This window comes from Strix uralensis, chromosome Z (assembly GCF_047716275.1).
Source record: "Strix uralensis isolate ZFMK-TIS-50842 chromosome Z, bStrUra1, whole genome shotgun sequence".
Classification (NCBI taxonomy): Eukaryota; Metazoa; Chordata; class Aves; order Strigiformes; family Strigidae; genus Strix; species Strix uralensis.
The window spans coordinates 81,417,069-81,430,840 of record NC_134012.1 but is presented as its reverse complement, the minus strand read 5'-3'; the positions used below and the strand labels follow the sequence as shown (position 1 = coordinate 81,430,840).

General features: G+C 40.6%; 1 protein-coding gene across 2 annotated transcripts in view; it reads left to right on the top strand.

Annotated features, from left to right (window-relative positions):
* MAP3K1 (mitogen-activated protein kinase kinase kinase 1) overlaps positions 1 to 13,772 on the top strand; it is a 63,495-nt gene that overhangs the window by 36,395 nt on the left and 13,328 nt on the right. For both annotated transcript variants that reach the window (XM_074855701.1, XM_074855702.1), the window contains exons 3-10: positions 3,299 to 3,505; positions 4,687 to 4,887; positions 8,195 to 8,311; positions 8,872 to 9,020; positions 11,416 to 11,537; positions 12,283 to 12,364; positions 12,496 to 12,673; positions 13,452 to 13,742. In XM_074855701.1, the coding sequence (XP_074711802.1) occupies positions 3,299 to 3,505; positions 4,687 to 4,887; positions 8,195 to 8,311; positions 8,872 to 9,020; positions 11,416 to 11,537; positions 12,283 to 12,364; positions 12,496 to 12,673; positions 13,452 to 13,742 (1,347 nt within the window). The remainder of the gene's footprint in view (positions 1 to 3,298; positions 3,506 to 4,686; positions 4,888 to 8,194; positions 8,312 to 8,871; positions 9,021 to 11,415; positions 11,538 to 12,282; positions 12,365 to 12,495; positions 12,674 to 13,451; positions 13,743 to 13,772) is intronic.

The following is a 13,772-nucleotide window of genomic DNA, read 5'->3' as shown; positions in this document are numbered from 1 at the left end:
TTTTAAATGCATCTTGGTTACTGCATGGCTTGAAATTGTTTTCTGGCTCAGGCACTTCCCTTGAGGTCTCTGGGTGTTTTAATACAACTTTTGATGCTCCAGATTCTCAATTACTACTATTTTACATGTTCTCAAGCACTGGCAGCTGGTAACTGTAACTTGTCCTTAGGCACATGAATTTGCATTCTGACCTTCCAGAAAAGAAAAAGCCAGTAGGAGGAAAAAAAAGCCTGCACTGCTTTTTATACTTCTTTGATCCTGTTCATAATTGAATAACAATAAAGCAACAAAGGTTTCTGGAAAGTTCAGATTTGCAATAGGTTAAATAGGGTGACTTAAAAGTAAAATGAGCAGTGCTTGATCAAGGCTGTAAATGCAAGTTTTTCTTCTTTTAGGCAATGCTTAATTGCTAGACCACAACCTCCTTATTGTCCTCTTCCTGTAGCCTGCTGAAACTGAAATGCATTTCTAGATAGTGGAACAGCTTCAGTTGGATGAGTTAAATGCTTCAGTTTAAAATAGCATTTAACCTTGTGGATGCAGTACAAATCACCAGGTAGAAGGGCACTGAGTCTGGATGTCTCTTCCTCCCTGTGGCCTGAGCAGGAAAAGTCTCTTCCATTTTTTGCCTAAATTGGAGACCTTGGCAGCTTTCTAGTAGAGGTCTGCTCTATTAATCTGAAGTGTTACTTGCAGCTTCCTTCCAGCTTTGAGTCAAGCCTCTACAACATGGAAAAATGTAGAACTAAAACTGAATCTGCCTGCTGTGACTGCTTTTAATTTGATTCCCAGGGGCCTTACTCTTCCCATGCATTACGTGGGTCTGAGAGGCAGGCATCTGAAAGTTGTCTTGAAATATTCCATACCTCAGTGTCAAAATTCAGTGTTCATGCAACAATTCTATTAGATAGAAATGTGTGTTCTCCCTCTGCTTGAGCACATATGTCTGTTCATGTAGCGTAGCACTATGCACAGTGTTTAGCTCAGATACTAGATGTGGTGTAGCTGTTTTACTTGTATGGCAGGCAAAAAACCCAGGTATGGTTCTTACAGGGCACAGCACACCTTAAGTTTGTTGCATTGCCTCCAGGTTTGAAGTAACTTTTACTTTGCAGCCAGGATTTATGCTACAGAAATAGCAACCCCTGTTTTTTTTCTCAACTGATATTTACAGAATCACAGAATCATCTAGGTTGGAAAAGACCTTGAAGATCATCCGGTCCAACCACTAACCTAACACTGACAGTTCCCAATTACACCATATCCCTCAGCGCTATGTCAACCCACCTCTTAAACACCTCCAGGGATGGGGACTCCACCACCTCCCTGGACAGCCCATTCCAACGCCTAACAACCCGTTCTGTAGAGAAATGCTTCGTAATATCCAGTCTAAACCTTCCCTGGCGCAGCTTGAGGCCATTCCCTCTTGTCCTATCACTTGTTACTTGGTTAAAGAGACTCATCCCCAGCTCTCTGCAACCTTCTTTCAGGTAGTTGTAGAGGGCGATGAGGTCTCCCCTCAGCCTCCTCTTCTCCAGACTAAACAACCCCAGTTCCCTCAGCCGCTCCTCATACGACCTGTGCTCCAGACCCTGCACCAGCTTCGTTGCCCTTCTCTGGACACGCTCAAGTAATTCAATGTCCTTTTTGTAGTGAGGGGCCCAAAACTGAACACAGGCATCGAGGTGCGGCCTCACCAGTGCTGAGTACAGGGGTAAGATCACTTCCCTGTCCCTGCTGGCCATGCTAGTTCTGACACAAGCCAGGATGCCATTGGCCTTCTTGGCCACCTGGGCACACTGCTGGCTCATGTTCAGCCAGCTGTCAATCAACACCCCCAGGTCCCTCTCTGACTGGCAGCTCTCCAGCCACTCCTCCCCAAGCCTGTAGCGCTGCTGGGGGTTGTTGTGGCCCAAGTGCAGCACCCGGCATTTGGCCTTATTGAAACTCCTACAGTTGGCCTTAGCCCATTGCTCCAGCCTGTCCAGGTCTCTCTGCAGAGCCTCCCTACCCTCGAGCAGATCAACACTCCCACCCAACTTGGTGTCATCTGCAAACTTACTGAGGGTGCACTCGATCCCCTCGTCTAGATCATCAATAAAGATGTTAAACAGGAGTGGCCCCAAAACCGAGCCCTGGGGGACACCACTCGTGACCGGCCGCCAACTGGATTTAACTCCGTTCACCACAACTCTCTGGGCCCGGCCATCCAGCCAGTATTTTACCCAGCAAAGCGTGTGCCCATCCAAGCCACGAGCAGCCAGTTTTGCCAGGAGAATGCTGTGGGAAACGGTGTCAAAGGCCTTACTAAAGTCAAGGTAGACAACATCCACAGCCTTTCCCTCATCCAATAAGCAGGTTGCCCTGTCGTAGAAGGAGATCAGGTTTGTCAAGCAGGACCTGCCTTTCATAAACCCATGCTGACTGGGCCTGATCATCTGGTTGTCCCACATGTGTTGTGTCATGGTACTCAGGATGAGCTGCTCCATCAGCTTCCCGGGCACGAAAGTCAATCTGACAGACCTGTAATTTCCCAGATTATCCTTCCGACCCTTCTTATAGATGGGCATCACTTTGGCCAATTTCCAATCTGTCGGGACCTCCCCGGTCAGCCAGGACTGCCAGAAAATGATGGAAAGCGGCTTGGCGAGCACCCCAGCCAGCTCCTTCTGCACCCTCGGGTGTATCCCATCTGGTCCCATAGACTTGTGTGTGTCTATGTGATGCAGTAGGTCACTGACTGTCTCTCCTGGGATGCTGGGGGGTCATTCTCCCAGTCTCTGTCTTCTGGCTGAGGAGGCTGGATTCCCTCAATACAACTAGTCTTGCTCTTAAAGACTGAGGCAAAGAAGTCATTAAGCACCTCAGCCTTTTCCTTATCACTCTTACAGCACCTGGGGGCCACCTGCTCCTGTGCCATTAAGACTTCCTTCTTGAAAGGTGTCCAGCCTTCCTGGACCCCAGTACCATTCAGGACCATCTCCCAAGGGATGTCAAGCAGGTGACTAAACAAGTCAAAATCAGCTCTGTGGAATTTACTGTATCTAACAGACGGATACAATGTTATAGCTATTAATAAGCAGACAATGCCTGTAGAAAAAAAAAATCTTTTAGCTCCTACTATCCAAATAGGGGAACTGCTGTCCTTTGAGATACCATGAGTGACAATTACAGAAGTACTTTGAGAATCAAATCAATTGCTGCCACAACTCAGATAAGCAGCACCAACGAACGGTGAAAAAGGTTCTTTTGTAAGAGATCAATTTGTAATTCTAACACATGGTTTAATTCCTGCAAGGTGGTAAAACCTATTCCTGGGAAAGGAGATGGATTGGAAATGAACAAACACTCTCTAGAACCTCAAGCTGAAGGACAAAGCACTGCTTCTTCACCTACACAGAAAGGAAGACGTAGTCCCTCTCCTAGTAGCTCCTCTTCATCATCTTCTAGGACGGTTAAGTCTGAATCACCGGGTGTTAGAAGAAAAAGGGTATCTCCAGTGCCTGTAAGTTGCAAACTGTGGTGTAATTCTTAATTTAGTTATGTTCTGCAATCTTTTGCTTTTAGAGGCAATTAATTGTCCCTGTGTAGAGCAAGATGCCAATGACAGGGTATCACTTGAGTGAGATACACAAAGCATATCTCATGTTACATTTCTCATGTGTGGAATTTATACTCTGCTCTTAGGTGTGTGTTTTCTTTTTATTTCAGTCCTGCTTTCAATTTTTATTTCTATAGAGAAATAGAGATACTTAGTCATGAAGACATATATGTTCTCTTAGCTTGATTTGCACAAAGAGGTGTTAGTAGTTTGGTTTTCTCCCCTCTAGTTTTGCCTGCTCTCTAGGTAGGTATATTCTGTTGTGGATAGGATTGTTGACTGCATTAAGATTCCTGCAGAACAGTGTTACTGGTATGCTATCTGTGGTCCTCTATTCCAGAACTGATCTTTATGTACAAATTAGGGAAGATTTAGGTGTGTGCGTTGTTAGAAGACTAAAATTTCTATTGTTACATTTGAAAAGATCTGGAATAGAATGTTTTGAGCAATAGTAACTGGCTTCATTAAAGAAGATCAAGAGTATAATGTTTTGAGCAATAACATCTGATGGGTTTGCTTGTTATTAAAAATTCTCATCCACAGTTAAGCTTCAGTTGACTTGCCTATAACTTCACAGTGCAGTTAGAGTAAGAGTAAGATCTAATTGCTTTTACTGTCTCATTGCTCTAAACAAGGTTTCCAAAAATCAATTAAAATAGGTACTGCCATGCCTCTGAACTGGGGACGAATATCATAAGTTACAGCACTGCAGCACATCTTCTTTCCTCTTGACAAGACAAGTTGATGAAAAGTTTAAAAACCCCTCAAACCAAAACCACAACAACCACCAAACTATCTAATTTAGCCTTTGATCCACTTTTACTTGATTGGTTTTCTTTGTTAATTTCAGTTTTTCTTCTGTCTTTGTGTTCTGGGTGTGGAAGAAAAGTCATACAGTCTAAGCATGTTGTAGTGGTTTCAGAGACTCTTTGTCATTTGTGGGGGAAAGACACACACACCCACACTCCCCCCACCCCTAAAAAAAAAAACACCAAACAAAAAAAAACCCAAAACAAAACAAAAAACCCCACCTAATTAAACTTGCTGTTGTCCTGGAAATGCTTATGATGGAACTGCTTATGTAGTTTCAGAGTGGACGAATAACACCACCTCGACGAGCCCCATCTCCAGATGGCTTCTCTCCATACAGCCCAGAGGAAACAAGTCGTCGTGTCAACAAAGTTATGCGAGCCAGGCTGTACTTGCTGCAGCAGATAGGACCCAACTCTTTCTTAATTGGAGGAGACAGCCCTGATAATAAATACAGAGTGTTTATTGGGCCTCAGGTAGAGACTATCTTTGTGTTGTCTGTAGCTTTTATTAATTTATAGTTAATCTTGGAAAACTGTTCAAAACCAAATTAGATCAAGTTAATCACCAACCCATAATAACAGTTCTGTAAAGTAATGTTTAAAAGTTGTAATCTGTGCTCATGTAATATAATGATCAGCTTGTATTTTGTCAAATATGTAGGAAGTATATTAGTTTTGTCTAAAGTTTCTCTTTAAAAATACCCAAAACACCTCTAGTTTGAAAGTAATTACTATTGTCCCATCTATTTCTCATTCCGGAAGTGGCTCTGAATGATATATCTTAACTATTTTTCATTAAAATTTGGTCACTTCATTTTTCTAGTTTCTCACTCTGAAACACTTTATTTGCTCTATTCATGGGATATATATATAAATGGGATATATCTAAAAACAAGCAATTGACATAATTCATTTAATGGTGTGATAATTTCATTAATACCCATAGTGAGGTCCTTTTCATAGACTTTCATAGTACTGATGTCATGCTGCGTTGGGGAACATCTAGGTTTTTGAGTAAACAGAAGTATCTCATTTATGTCTGCTGTCATGTTATGGATATATGACGATTATAGTATGAAGCATAGCAATACCTTCAGTTGATTTTTACAAACATGAAAAATGGAAAAAAAAAAGCTAAAAGCTTCTGTAATCATAGAATGGTTTGGGTCAGAAGGGACCTTAAAGATTGTCTAGTTCCAACCCCCCTGCCACGGACAGGGACACCTTCCACTACATCAGGTTGCTCAAAGCCCCGTCCAACCTGGCCTTGAACACTGCCAGGGAGGGGGCAGCCACAGCTTCTCTGGGCAACTTGTTCCAGTGTCTCACCACCCTCACAGGGAGGAATTTCTTCCTCATATCTAATATAAATCTACCCTCTTTCAGTTTAAAACTATTACCCCTTGTCCTACCCCTACACTCTCTGATCAAGAGTCCCTCCCCATCTTTCCTGTAGCCCCTTTAAGTACTGGAAGGCTGCTATAACGTCTCCCTGGAGCCTTCTCTTCTCCATACTGAACAACCTCAACTCTCTCAGCCTGTCCTCATAAGGGAGGTGTTCCATTTCTCTGATCACTTTTGTGGCACTCCTCTGGCCTTGCTCCAACAGGTGCATGTCTTTCTTGTTGTGGGCCCCAGAGCTGAACACAATACTGCAGGTGGGGTCTCACAAGAGTGGAGGGAGAATCACCTTCCTTGATCAGCTGGCCACATTTCTCTTGATGCGGTCCAGGACACTGGTGGCTTCCTGGGCTGCAAGCCTGCATTGCTGGCTCATATTCAGTTTTCCAACCAGTAATACCCCCCAAGTCTTTCTCTGCAGGGCTGCTCTCAATCCGTTCTTGCCCAGCTTGTATTTGTGCTTGGGATTGCCCCCACCCATGTGCAGGACCTTGCACTTGGCCTTGTTGAACTTCATGAGGTTTGCACGGGCCCACCTCTCCAGCCTGTCCAGGTCCCTCTGGATGGCACATCCCTTCCCTCCAGTGTGTCGACCGCACCACACAGCTTGGTGTTGTCAGCGAACTTGCTGAGGGTGTGCTCGATCCCACTGTCTGTGTCTCCAACAAAGATGTTAAACACACTTGTCACTGCTCTTCACTGGGACATCGAGCTGTTGACTGCAGCTCTTGAGTGCAACCATCCAGCCAATATCCTTATCCACTGAGTGGTTCATCCATTAAATCCATGTCTCTCCAATTCAGAGACAAGGATGTTGTGCAGGACAGTGTCTGATGCTTTGCACAAGTCCAAGTAGATGATGTCAGTTGCTCTTCCCTTCTCCACCAATGCTGTAACTCCATTGCAGAAGGCCACCAAATTTGTCAGGCATGATTTGCACTTAGTGAAGCCATGCTCGCTGTCACCAGTCACCTCCTTATTTTCCATGTGCCCTAGCATAGTTTCCATGATCTTGCTGGGCACAGAGGTGAAGCTGACTGGCCTGTAGTTCCCTGGGTCTTCCTTTTTTTCCCTTTTTTAAAAATGGGGGTTGATTCCCCTTTTCCATTCAATGTGAACTTCACCAGTCTGCCACAGCTTCTCAAATATGATGGATAGTGACTTAGCCGCTTCATCTGCCAGTTCCCTCAGGACCTATGGATGCATCTCATCAGGTTCCATGGACTTGTGCACATTCAGGTTCCTTAGATGGTCTTAAACCTGGTCTTCTACAGTGGGCAGTTCTTCATTCTCCCAGTCCCCACCTTTGCCTTCTGTATCTTGGGTGGGGTGGTTGGAGCCCTTGCCAGTGAAGGCTGAGGCAAAAAAATTTGTTGAGTACCTCATCTTTCTCCGTAGCCCAGGGGACAAAATCTGCCTTTTTCTTCCAGAGAGGGCCTATGTTTTCCCTAGTCTTCCCAAGTCTGCTGTCCTGAAGTCCAGGGTAGCGAGCTTGCTGTGCACCCTCCTTGCCACCTTAAGGATCTTGAACTCCACCATTTCATGGTCACTGCAGCCAAGGCTGCCCTTGAGCTTCACACTCCCCACCAGCATCTCCTTGTGAGAACAAAGTCCAGCATAGTACTTCTCCTCATTGCCTCCTCTATCACTTGGAGAAGGAATTTACCATCAACACATTCCAGGAACTTCATGGATTGCTTATGCCCTGCTGTGTTGTCCCTTCAACAGCTATCGGGGTGCTTGAAGTCCCCCATGAGGATCAGGGCTTGTGAATGTGAGGCTGCTTCTACCTATTGAGGGCCTCATTCACTTGATCTTCCTGGTTGGGTGGCCTGTAGCAGACCCCCACTCCTGTCCCTGGCCTCCTGTTAATCCTGATCCATAAGCTCTGTGTGGGCTCCTTATCCATCTCCAGTTGGCTACTGACATAAAGGGTGACACCCCCCCCCCCTCATCTCCCCTGCCTGTCCTTCCTACAGAGCCTCTATCCTTCCATTTCAACACTTCAGTTGTAGGAGTCACCCCAGCATGTCACTGCGATGCCCATATGATCGTAGCCCTGCAGGTGTGCAGATGTCTCTAGCTCCTCTTGTTTATTCCCCATGCCATGCACATTTTTATAGAGGCATTTAAGTTGGGTCCCTGATAATAATTGTCTGCTTTTTCATATGTATTCCTGAATAATGTTTTGGGAATTTGTATTTTCTGTAAGGCCATGTAAGAAGATATTTATGCCTAGATACAAAATATTTTGCATAAATTACTTTTTTTTCAGGGGGAGCATGGGTAGTATATATTTTATGATTCACTCAAATGTGGAAAAATTATCTATGTAACAATCAATCTTTAGTAGAGCCTTAGCATATACTTTTCTCTTCAGACTTGTAGCTGTGGCCGTGGAACGTTTTGTATTCATCTGCTGTTTGTTATGCTGCGGGTGTTCCAGCTTGAACCCTCAGACCCTATGCTCTGGAGAAAGACGTTGAAGAACTTTGAGGTAATGGATTTCTAATAGATCTAATGGCAGATCTAAAATATACTGCAGGTAGAAGTCTTTAGGACATTATCGTAAAAACGCTGAAAACTTTTGCTTTTCAAAGCAACAAGAATATATGTTTTTAATTACATCTTTAATTCAGTCTCAAAGAGCTCTGTAAGTAGAAAAAAAATAGCTACAAATAAAAGACATTGCTAAAAGAATAGTAGAGAGCTGTAGTTTAGTGAGTGATTCAAATCTTGAATTTTCTACTCAAATTTGTGTATCTGTCTCGTGGATTAGCTGAAATGTAAGCAGAACAAGGGTCTTCAGAGGTAATTGTGTGTATACTTAAAGCTGTTACTTATTTTTAATAAGCAAATAAATTTCTATTGTAAATTGTTTCTTGTGATCTGTTTATTAGTAAGACTTCTGAAATTCCTGCTGCTACTGCTAATGCATTATTGTGACAGTGAATAATCTTTTTTTAGCAGTAGTTAAGCTTCAGTAATACTACTAAAATAATACTACAAGCTATTCATAGCATAAATACGACTGTTGCTATCTTTTTCTGATGTTAGGTTGAGAGTTTGTTCCAGAAATATCACAGTAGGCGTAGCTCGAGGATCAAAGCTCCATCTCGTAACACCATCCAGAAGTTTGTCTCACGCATGTCAAATTCTCATACATTGTCATCATCTAGTACTTCTACATCTAGTTCAGAAAACAGGTTAGTATTTTTCTAAAGGAATTAAAAGCTTTATTCTGTAGTTTTCTTCTAATTTTGGATGTTTAGAATCACCTACATTCTTTTTGTTCAAAGCTGCTTTCATTTCAAGCTATGTTATGTCTCTGGATTTGCAAACAATTGAGTCAAGCATACATTAGTCACCGTGGTACCAAGTGGGCATATTTGCAGTGTAACTTCAGTTTGAAAAATGTTAAGTAGATTGTGCAAGGAATTTTTTTGACCCTTTATGAATTTGGGAAACAAACTTTTGAAATGTAAGTGCAAGACTGAAGCATATGTTAACTTTGGAAACCTATTTGTGTGCATTTGTTCAAATATAGCACACAAATACTGACAGATGAAGAAACGTGATTTATATTTTTCTCTTGTCCTCCTTCAGGGAAATGCTTGTGCCTATGACAATATACTGAAAAACTTTTGGCTAAATGCACTCTGTAAACATATATTTAAAAAAAAAATATATAAAAGCATAAGTAGGCATATATTTAAAAAAACCACTTCATGTAAAATGGGATTAAATTATTTTAAGGGAGTGTTAAACTATTATGATTTTTATAGTTTATACAATACTAAACAATGCCTTATTTATCAATTTTCAGTGATGTTTGATTCTTCAGGTTTTTTTTCCCCTGACTACTTCAGTGCTTTTGGCATGTTCTTTTCCTTGATTTTGAAAAGAAACTGGTTAATTTTCTAAACAAGTGATTTGTGCATGCATGTGTTAGTGGGTGAACTAGACATCCTCTAGAGAGGTCAAACCACAGAAGGCAACCTAAACTGAGGCTTTCTTTTGTGTAAAGTGAAACTTAAATTAAGGAGTACTTTGATACGTTACTTTGTGATAATAAGCGTATAGTAGATGAATCAAACAGGTTTATAATTCTGACACACAGATTGTGACCTTAAACTCCCATCATTTTTTACTTATTTTTCTAAATGGCCAGATTGTGTCACTGTAAATAAATTGCATAAACAAAGCAGTTAAGTAGTTCCAGAGTAGATTATGTATTTATCTGGCAAGCCAGTTCATTTAATGTAAACACCTTGTGTAGGAATTTTTTTTTTCATAGAGTTGGCTTCACTGAATTGTGAACTTCACTGCATTAGTTCTTTTTTTTTTTTTACAGGATGAAAGATTTTTCAGTTGTTTGCCAGTACAGCTGATGGTTAGTTCCTAGCATTACTGGTTCAATGAGATAAATTGCTGTTTTATGCAAGTCTAATCTTGCATGGTATAAATACTAGAGAACACTGAGCATCAGATAATTTGAGATAAAAGTTTACTCAGTTCTGATAATACTGTGACTTGAAGTTATTTTTAGTTTACTAGTAATTCTTCAAAAGTAAGTTTTAAGTTAATACTTGTGTTCGTGCTGTGGATTTTTCAAGGAAAGAATAGCGTCAATCATTTGCAAGGAAATAGAAGTGAAGATATGTGTATAGAAGTAATGTATACACAAATGAATTTTATTTTAGAAATATATTGTTAGTGAACACATACAGGGTTCCTGCACACTTTTAGACACACAGCAACTATAAATGAAATTTTTGCTATGAATAGTAAGAATTTTGCACATTTAAACAGTATTACAAGCGATTAAAATCTGTGGCTTTTACTACATGTTGTTTAAGTTCATCATAATTCTTATGGCGAAATCTCTGGTTGTATCCATTCTAAAATTGAGGTGGGGGTAAATAAAATGGAAGCAACATGTAAAACAGGTAAAATGGCTTTTTAAAAATCTACATGTGACATGTAGGTATGTTAGTGTTAGTTCATGTGAATCTATTGCATCTATTTCTGTTAGTGGCAGAAAATTCTTGAGTGGCTGTTACCTTCTGTTAATGTTTTGAGTTTTACATAGGTTCATCAAATAGTATTTACAGTTGCCTGTAATGGGCTAAAGACTACCTTGTGACTCTACTCTGAAAGGAGTGTGATAGAATAAAAATGTAGGTAGATTACAAAATATAAAAATGTCTTAGTTTTTCAAAACCAAATGATAAGTAAAAAAGTGAAGGTTGGTTTGTTTAAAGAAGCTTTGGGGGGGGGGGGGGGGGGGGGGGGGCGGGGGGAAGTAAGTGCCCAAGGCTGGGCCTTTCAGTCTCTAATTGGTATCTGACCTAGTTTGAAAAGATGTCATGCGTTTTGTGACTTTCCCTTTCATTTCAACAAAGTGTTGTCTGTACTGAGTGCTTCTAAAAATGTGTTTGCTTACTTATTCAGACCAAAGTTTAGGGGAATGATTCATGAATAGCCTATAGTTATTCAGAAGTGACTGTTCCAAACTGGAAGTTAATCTTTTTTCACTGTTAAAACCTGTTCTGAATTCTGATATGCCACTTTTACAATCACAAATATCTGTTTTTGTAGTATGAAGGATGAAGAAGAACAGATGTGCCCCATTTGTTTGTTAGGCATGTTGGATGAAGAGAGCCTAACCGTGTGTGAAGATGGCTGCAGGAACAAATTACACCATCACTGCATGTCAATATGTATGTTGTCATCTTTGTCAAGTGCTGGTGACTCTAAATATACAAAAGTATTATAACCTAGTGTGTTTTTATTAGGTTTCTTGTTTGTTTTAGAAGTAAAAAACCAGAAACCTGCTCTTAAGTGATAACAGGTAGATCTTTGTGAGAGTTTGGTATCATTTGGGTACTATTGATATGCCTTATTTTATCAGTTATTCACAAATGGAGTTTGTAATTTGATGCTTTGAGAAAAGTTAACTGCAGGGCTAGAGCTTTGAGCTCTTTTACCTGAGTGAAAAGATTATGTCCAGTTAGAGCAAGGTTAGGAACAGCCTTTTAGCCCCCTGTGACTTGTCATTAGAATGTATGAAAGTCATCTACTATCAACTAGGTTTATAGAGTAAATTATGAAGTATTTTTACATACTACATTCAACTATATAAATAGTTACAGCTTGCTTTAACAAATAAAATTGAATCACCCATATTTTAATACTTTTTCAAAAGTATTACCTATGTTTGAGTTACAAAAAGAACTGTGTTTAGTTCATAACTTTTAATATTAATTGTAGTGCTAAACTGAAGCATTTCTGCATGCAAAAAAAATCTTTAAATGCCCATGTCTATCAGGCTGCTGCAGATGTCTCAGTTCAGAAGCATTTATCCTGAAACTAACATTCTTCAGTAAGGTTTAGAAATAGTAATGCCATCTTCTGGTTTTATACACTGTAAAACTAAGTACGTATTTTCCTATTGCTGTGTTCCAGGGGCAGAAGAATGCAGAAGAAATAGAGAGCCACTTATCTGTCCTCTTTGTAGATCTAAGTGGAGATCTCATGATTTCTATAGGTAAGGATTCAGTCTGTGTATAACAAACTACCCGTTTCTGGATCCTTAGCTGATGTTCCTAAATATGCTGAAGTATTTACTTAAGTAAATGTTTCATTTGTTAATCCATCTTATTTGTTGTTAATCTGTAGTCATGAATTGCCAAGCCCTGTGGATTCTTCTGTTCTCCGTGTGGTTCAGCAACAAACTCAGCAGCAACCTACAGCTGTATCACAGAGAAGAACCCAAGATAGCAATTTTAACCTTACTCATTATGGAGTCCAGCAGATCCCTTCTGTCTATAAAGATTTAGCTGAGCCATGGATTCAGGTAATTTTACTTTGTAAAAGAAGCTTCAAAGGTAACAACTGATTTTGAACTGTAGATTTGTCAGATCTACAATTCAAAAATTTATTTTGAATCCCATCAGCTTTATGTCTGATTATTATTGAAAATAATTATATTTAACTTGCAACAGAAGAGAAGGCTTTTCAGTCTTGTTTTAACGGGGGTTTCAGTTTTGGACTTTATCTCACACCTAATATTAAAGGTCCATTAATAAAATATAGTGTTCTTAACTCTAGTTTTGGTTGTGCAACTGTCCCATAAATACAAAGTTGGCACTTATGTTACCCAAGTTGTGTTGCAGGAGCCAAATGACATAAAAAACCTCTGGACTCTAGAGGTGGGTTCAACTGAGCAGGGGTCACACACTTAAAAGTTGGAGACCTTGTATTGCCTGTATTTCTGCTATAATTTTTGTCTGGTATAGCTGGACCTTGGATTCAAGGTTTGGATTTAAGGTTGTCTATATCAGTCTCTAGAAACAAACTCCATAATGAAAAATTCAAAGTGAGTGAAACCATCCATATAGGCATCCTCCCACTTCTCTTAACGAGAACCAATGATGTATGATTTAGGAGGCTTCATTTCCATCGCAGAATCTTTTTTTTAAGACACTGTACCTTCTGACATACTTTTGCTGTCAGACCTATTAAGGTGATTTTTCACCAAAAACATTTCTTTGCTCTTTTGATTGCTTTTCTTAGGTACTTAAGTTGCAGTGTTATTCAGTTTGACTCCTGTAACATTGCTTTTTCCTTGGCAGGTATTTGGAATGGAGTTAGTTGGCTGCTTGTTTTCTCGAAACTGGAATATACGAGAGATGGCACTGAGACGTCTTTCCCATGATGTTAGTGGTGCTCTATTACTGGCTAATGGTGAAAGCACTGGAAATTCTGGAAGTAGCAATGGAAACAACACAAGTGCTGGAGCTCTGGGAGCAGCTAGTGGGTCATCTCAGACCAGTATCTCAGGAGATGTGGTGGTGGAATCCTGCTGCAGTGTGCTGTCCATGGTCTGCGCCGACCCTGTCTACAAAGTGTATGTTGCTGCTTTAGTAAGTAGTTGTTTACTCGTATTCTAGTAA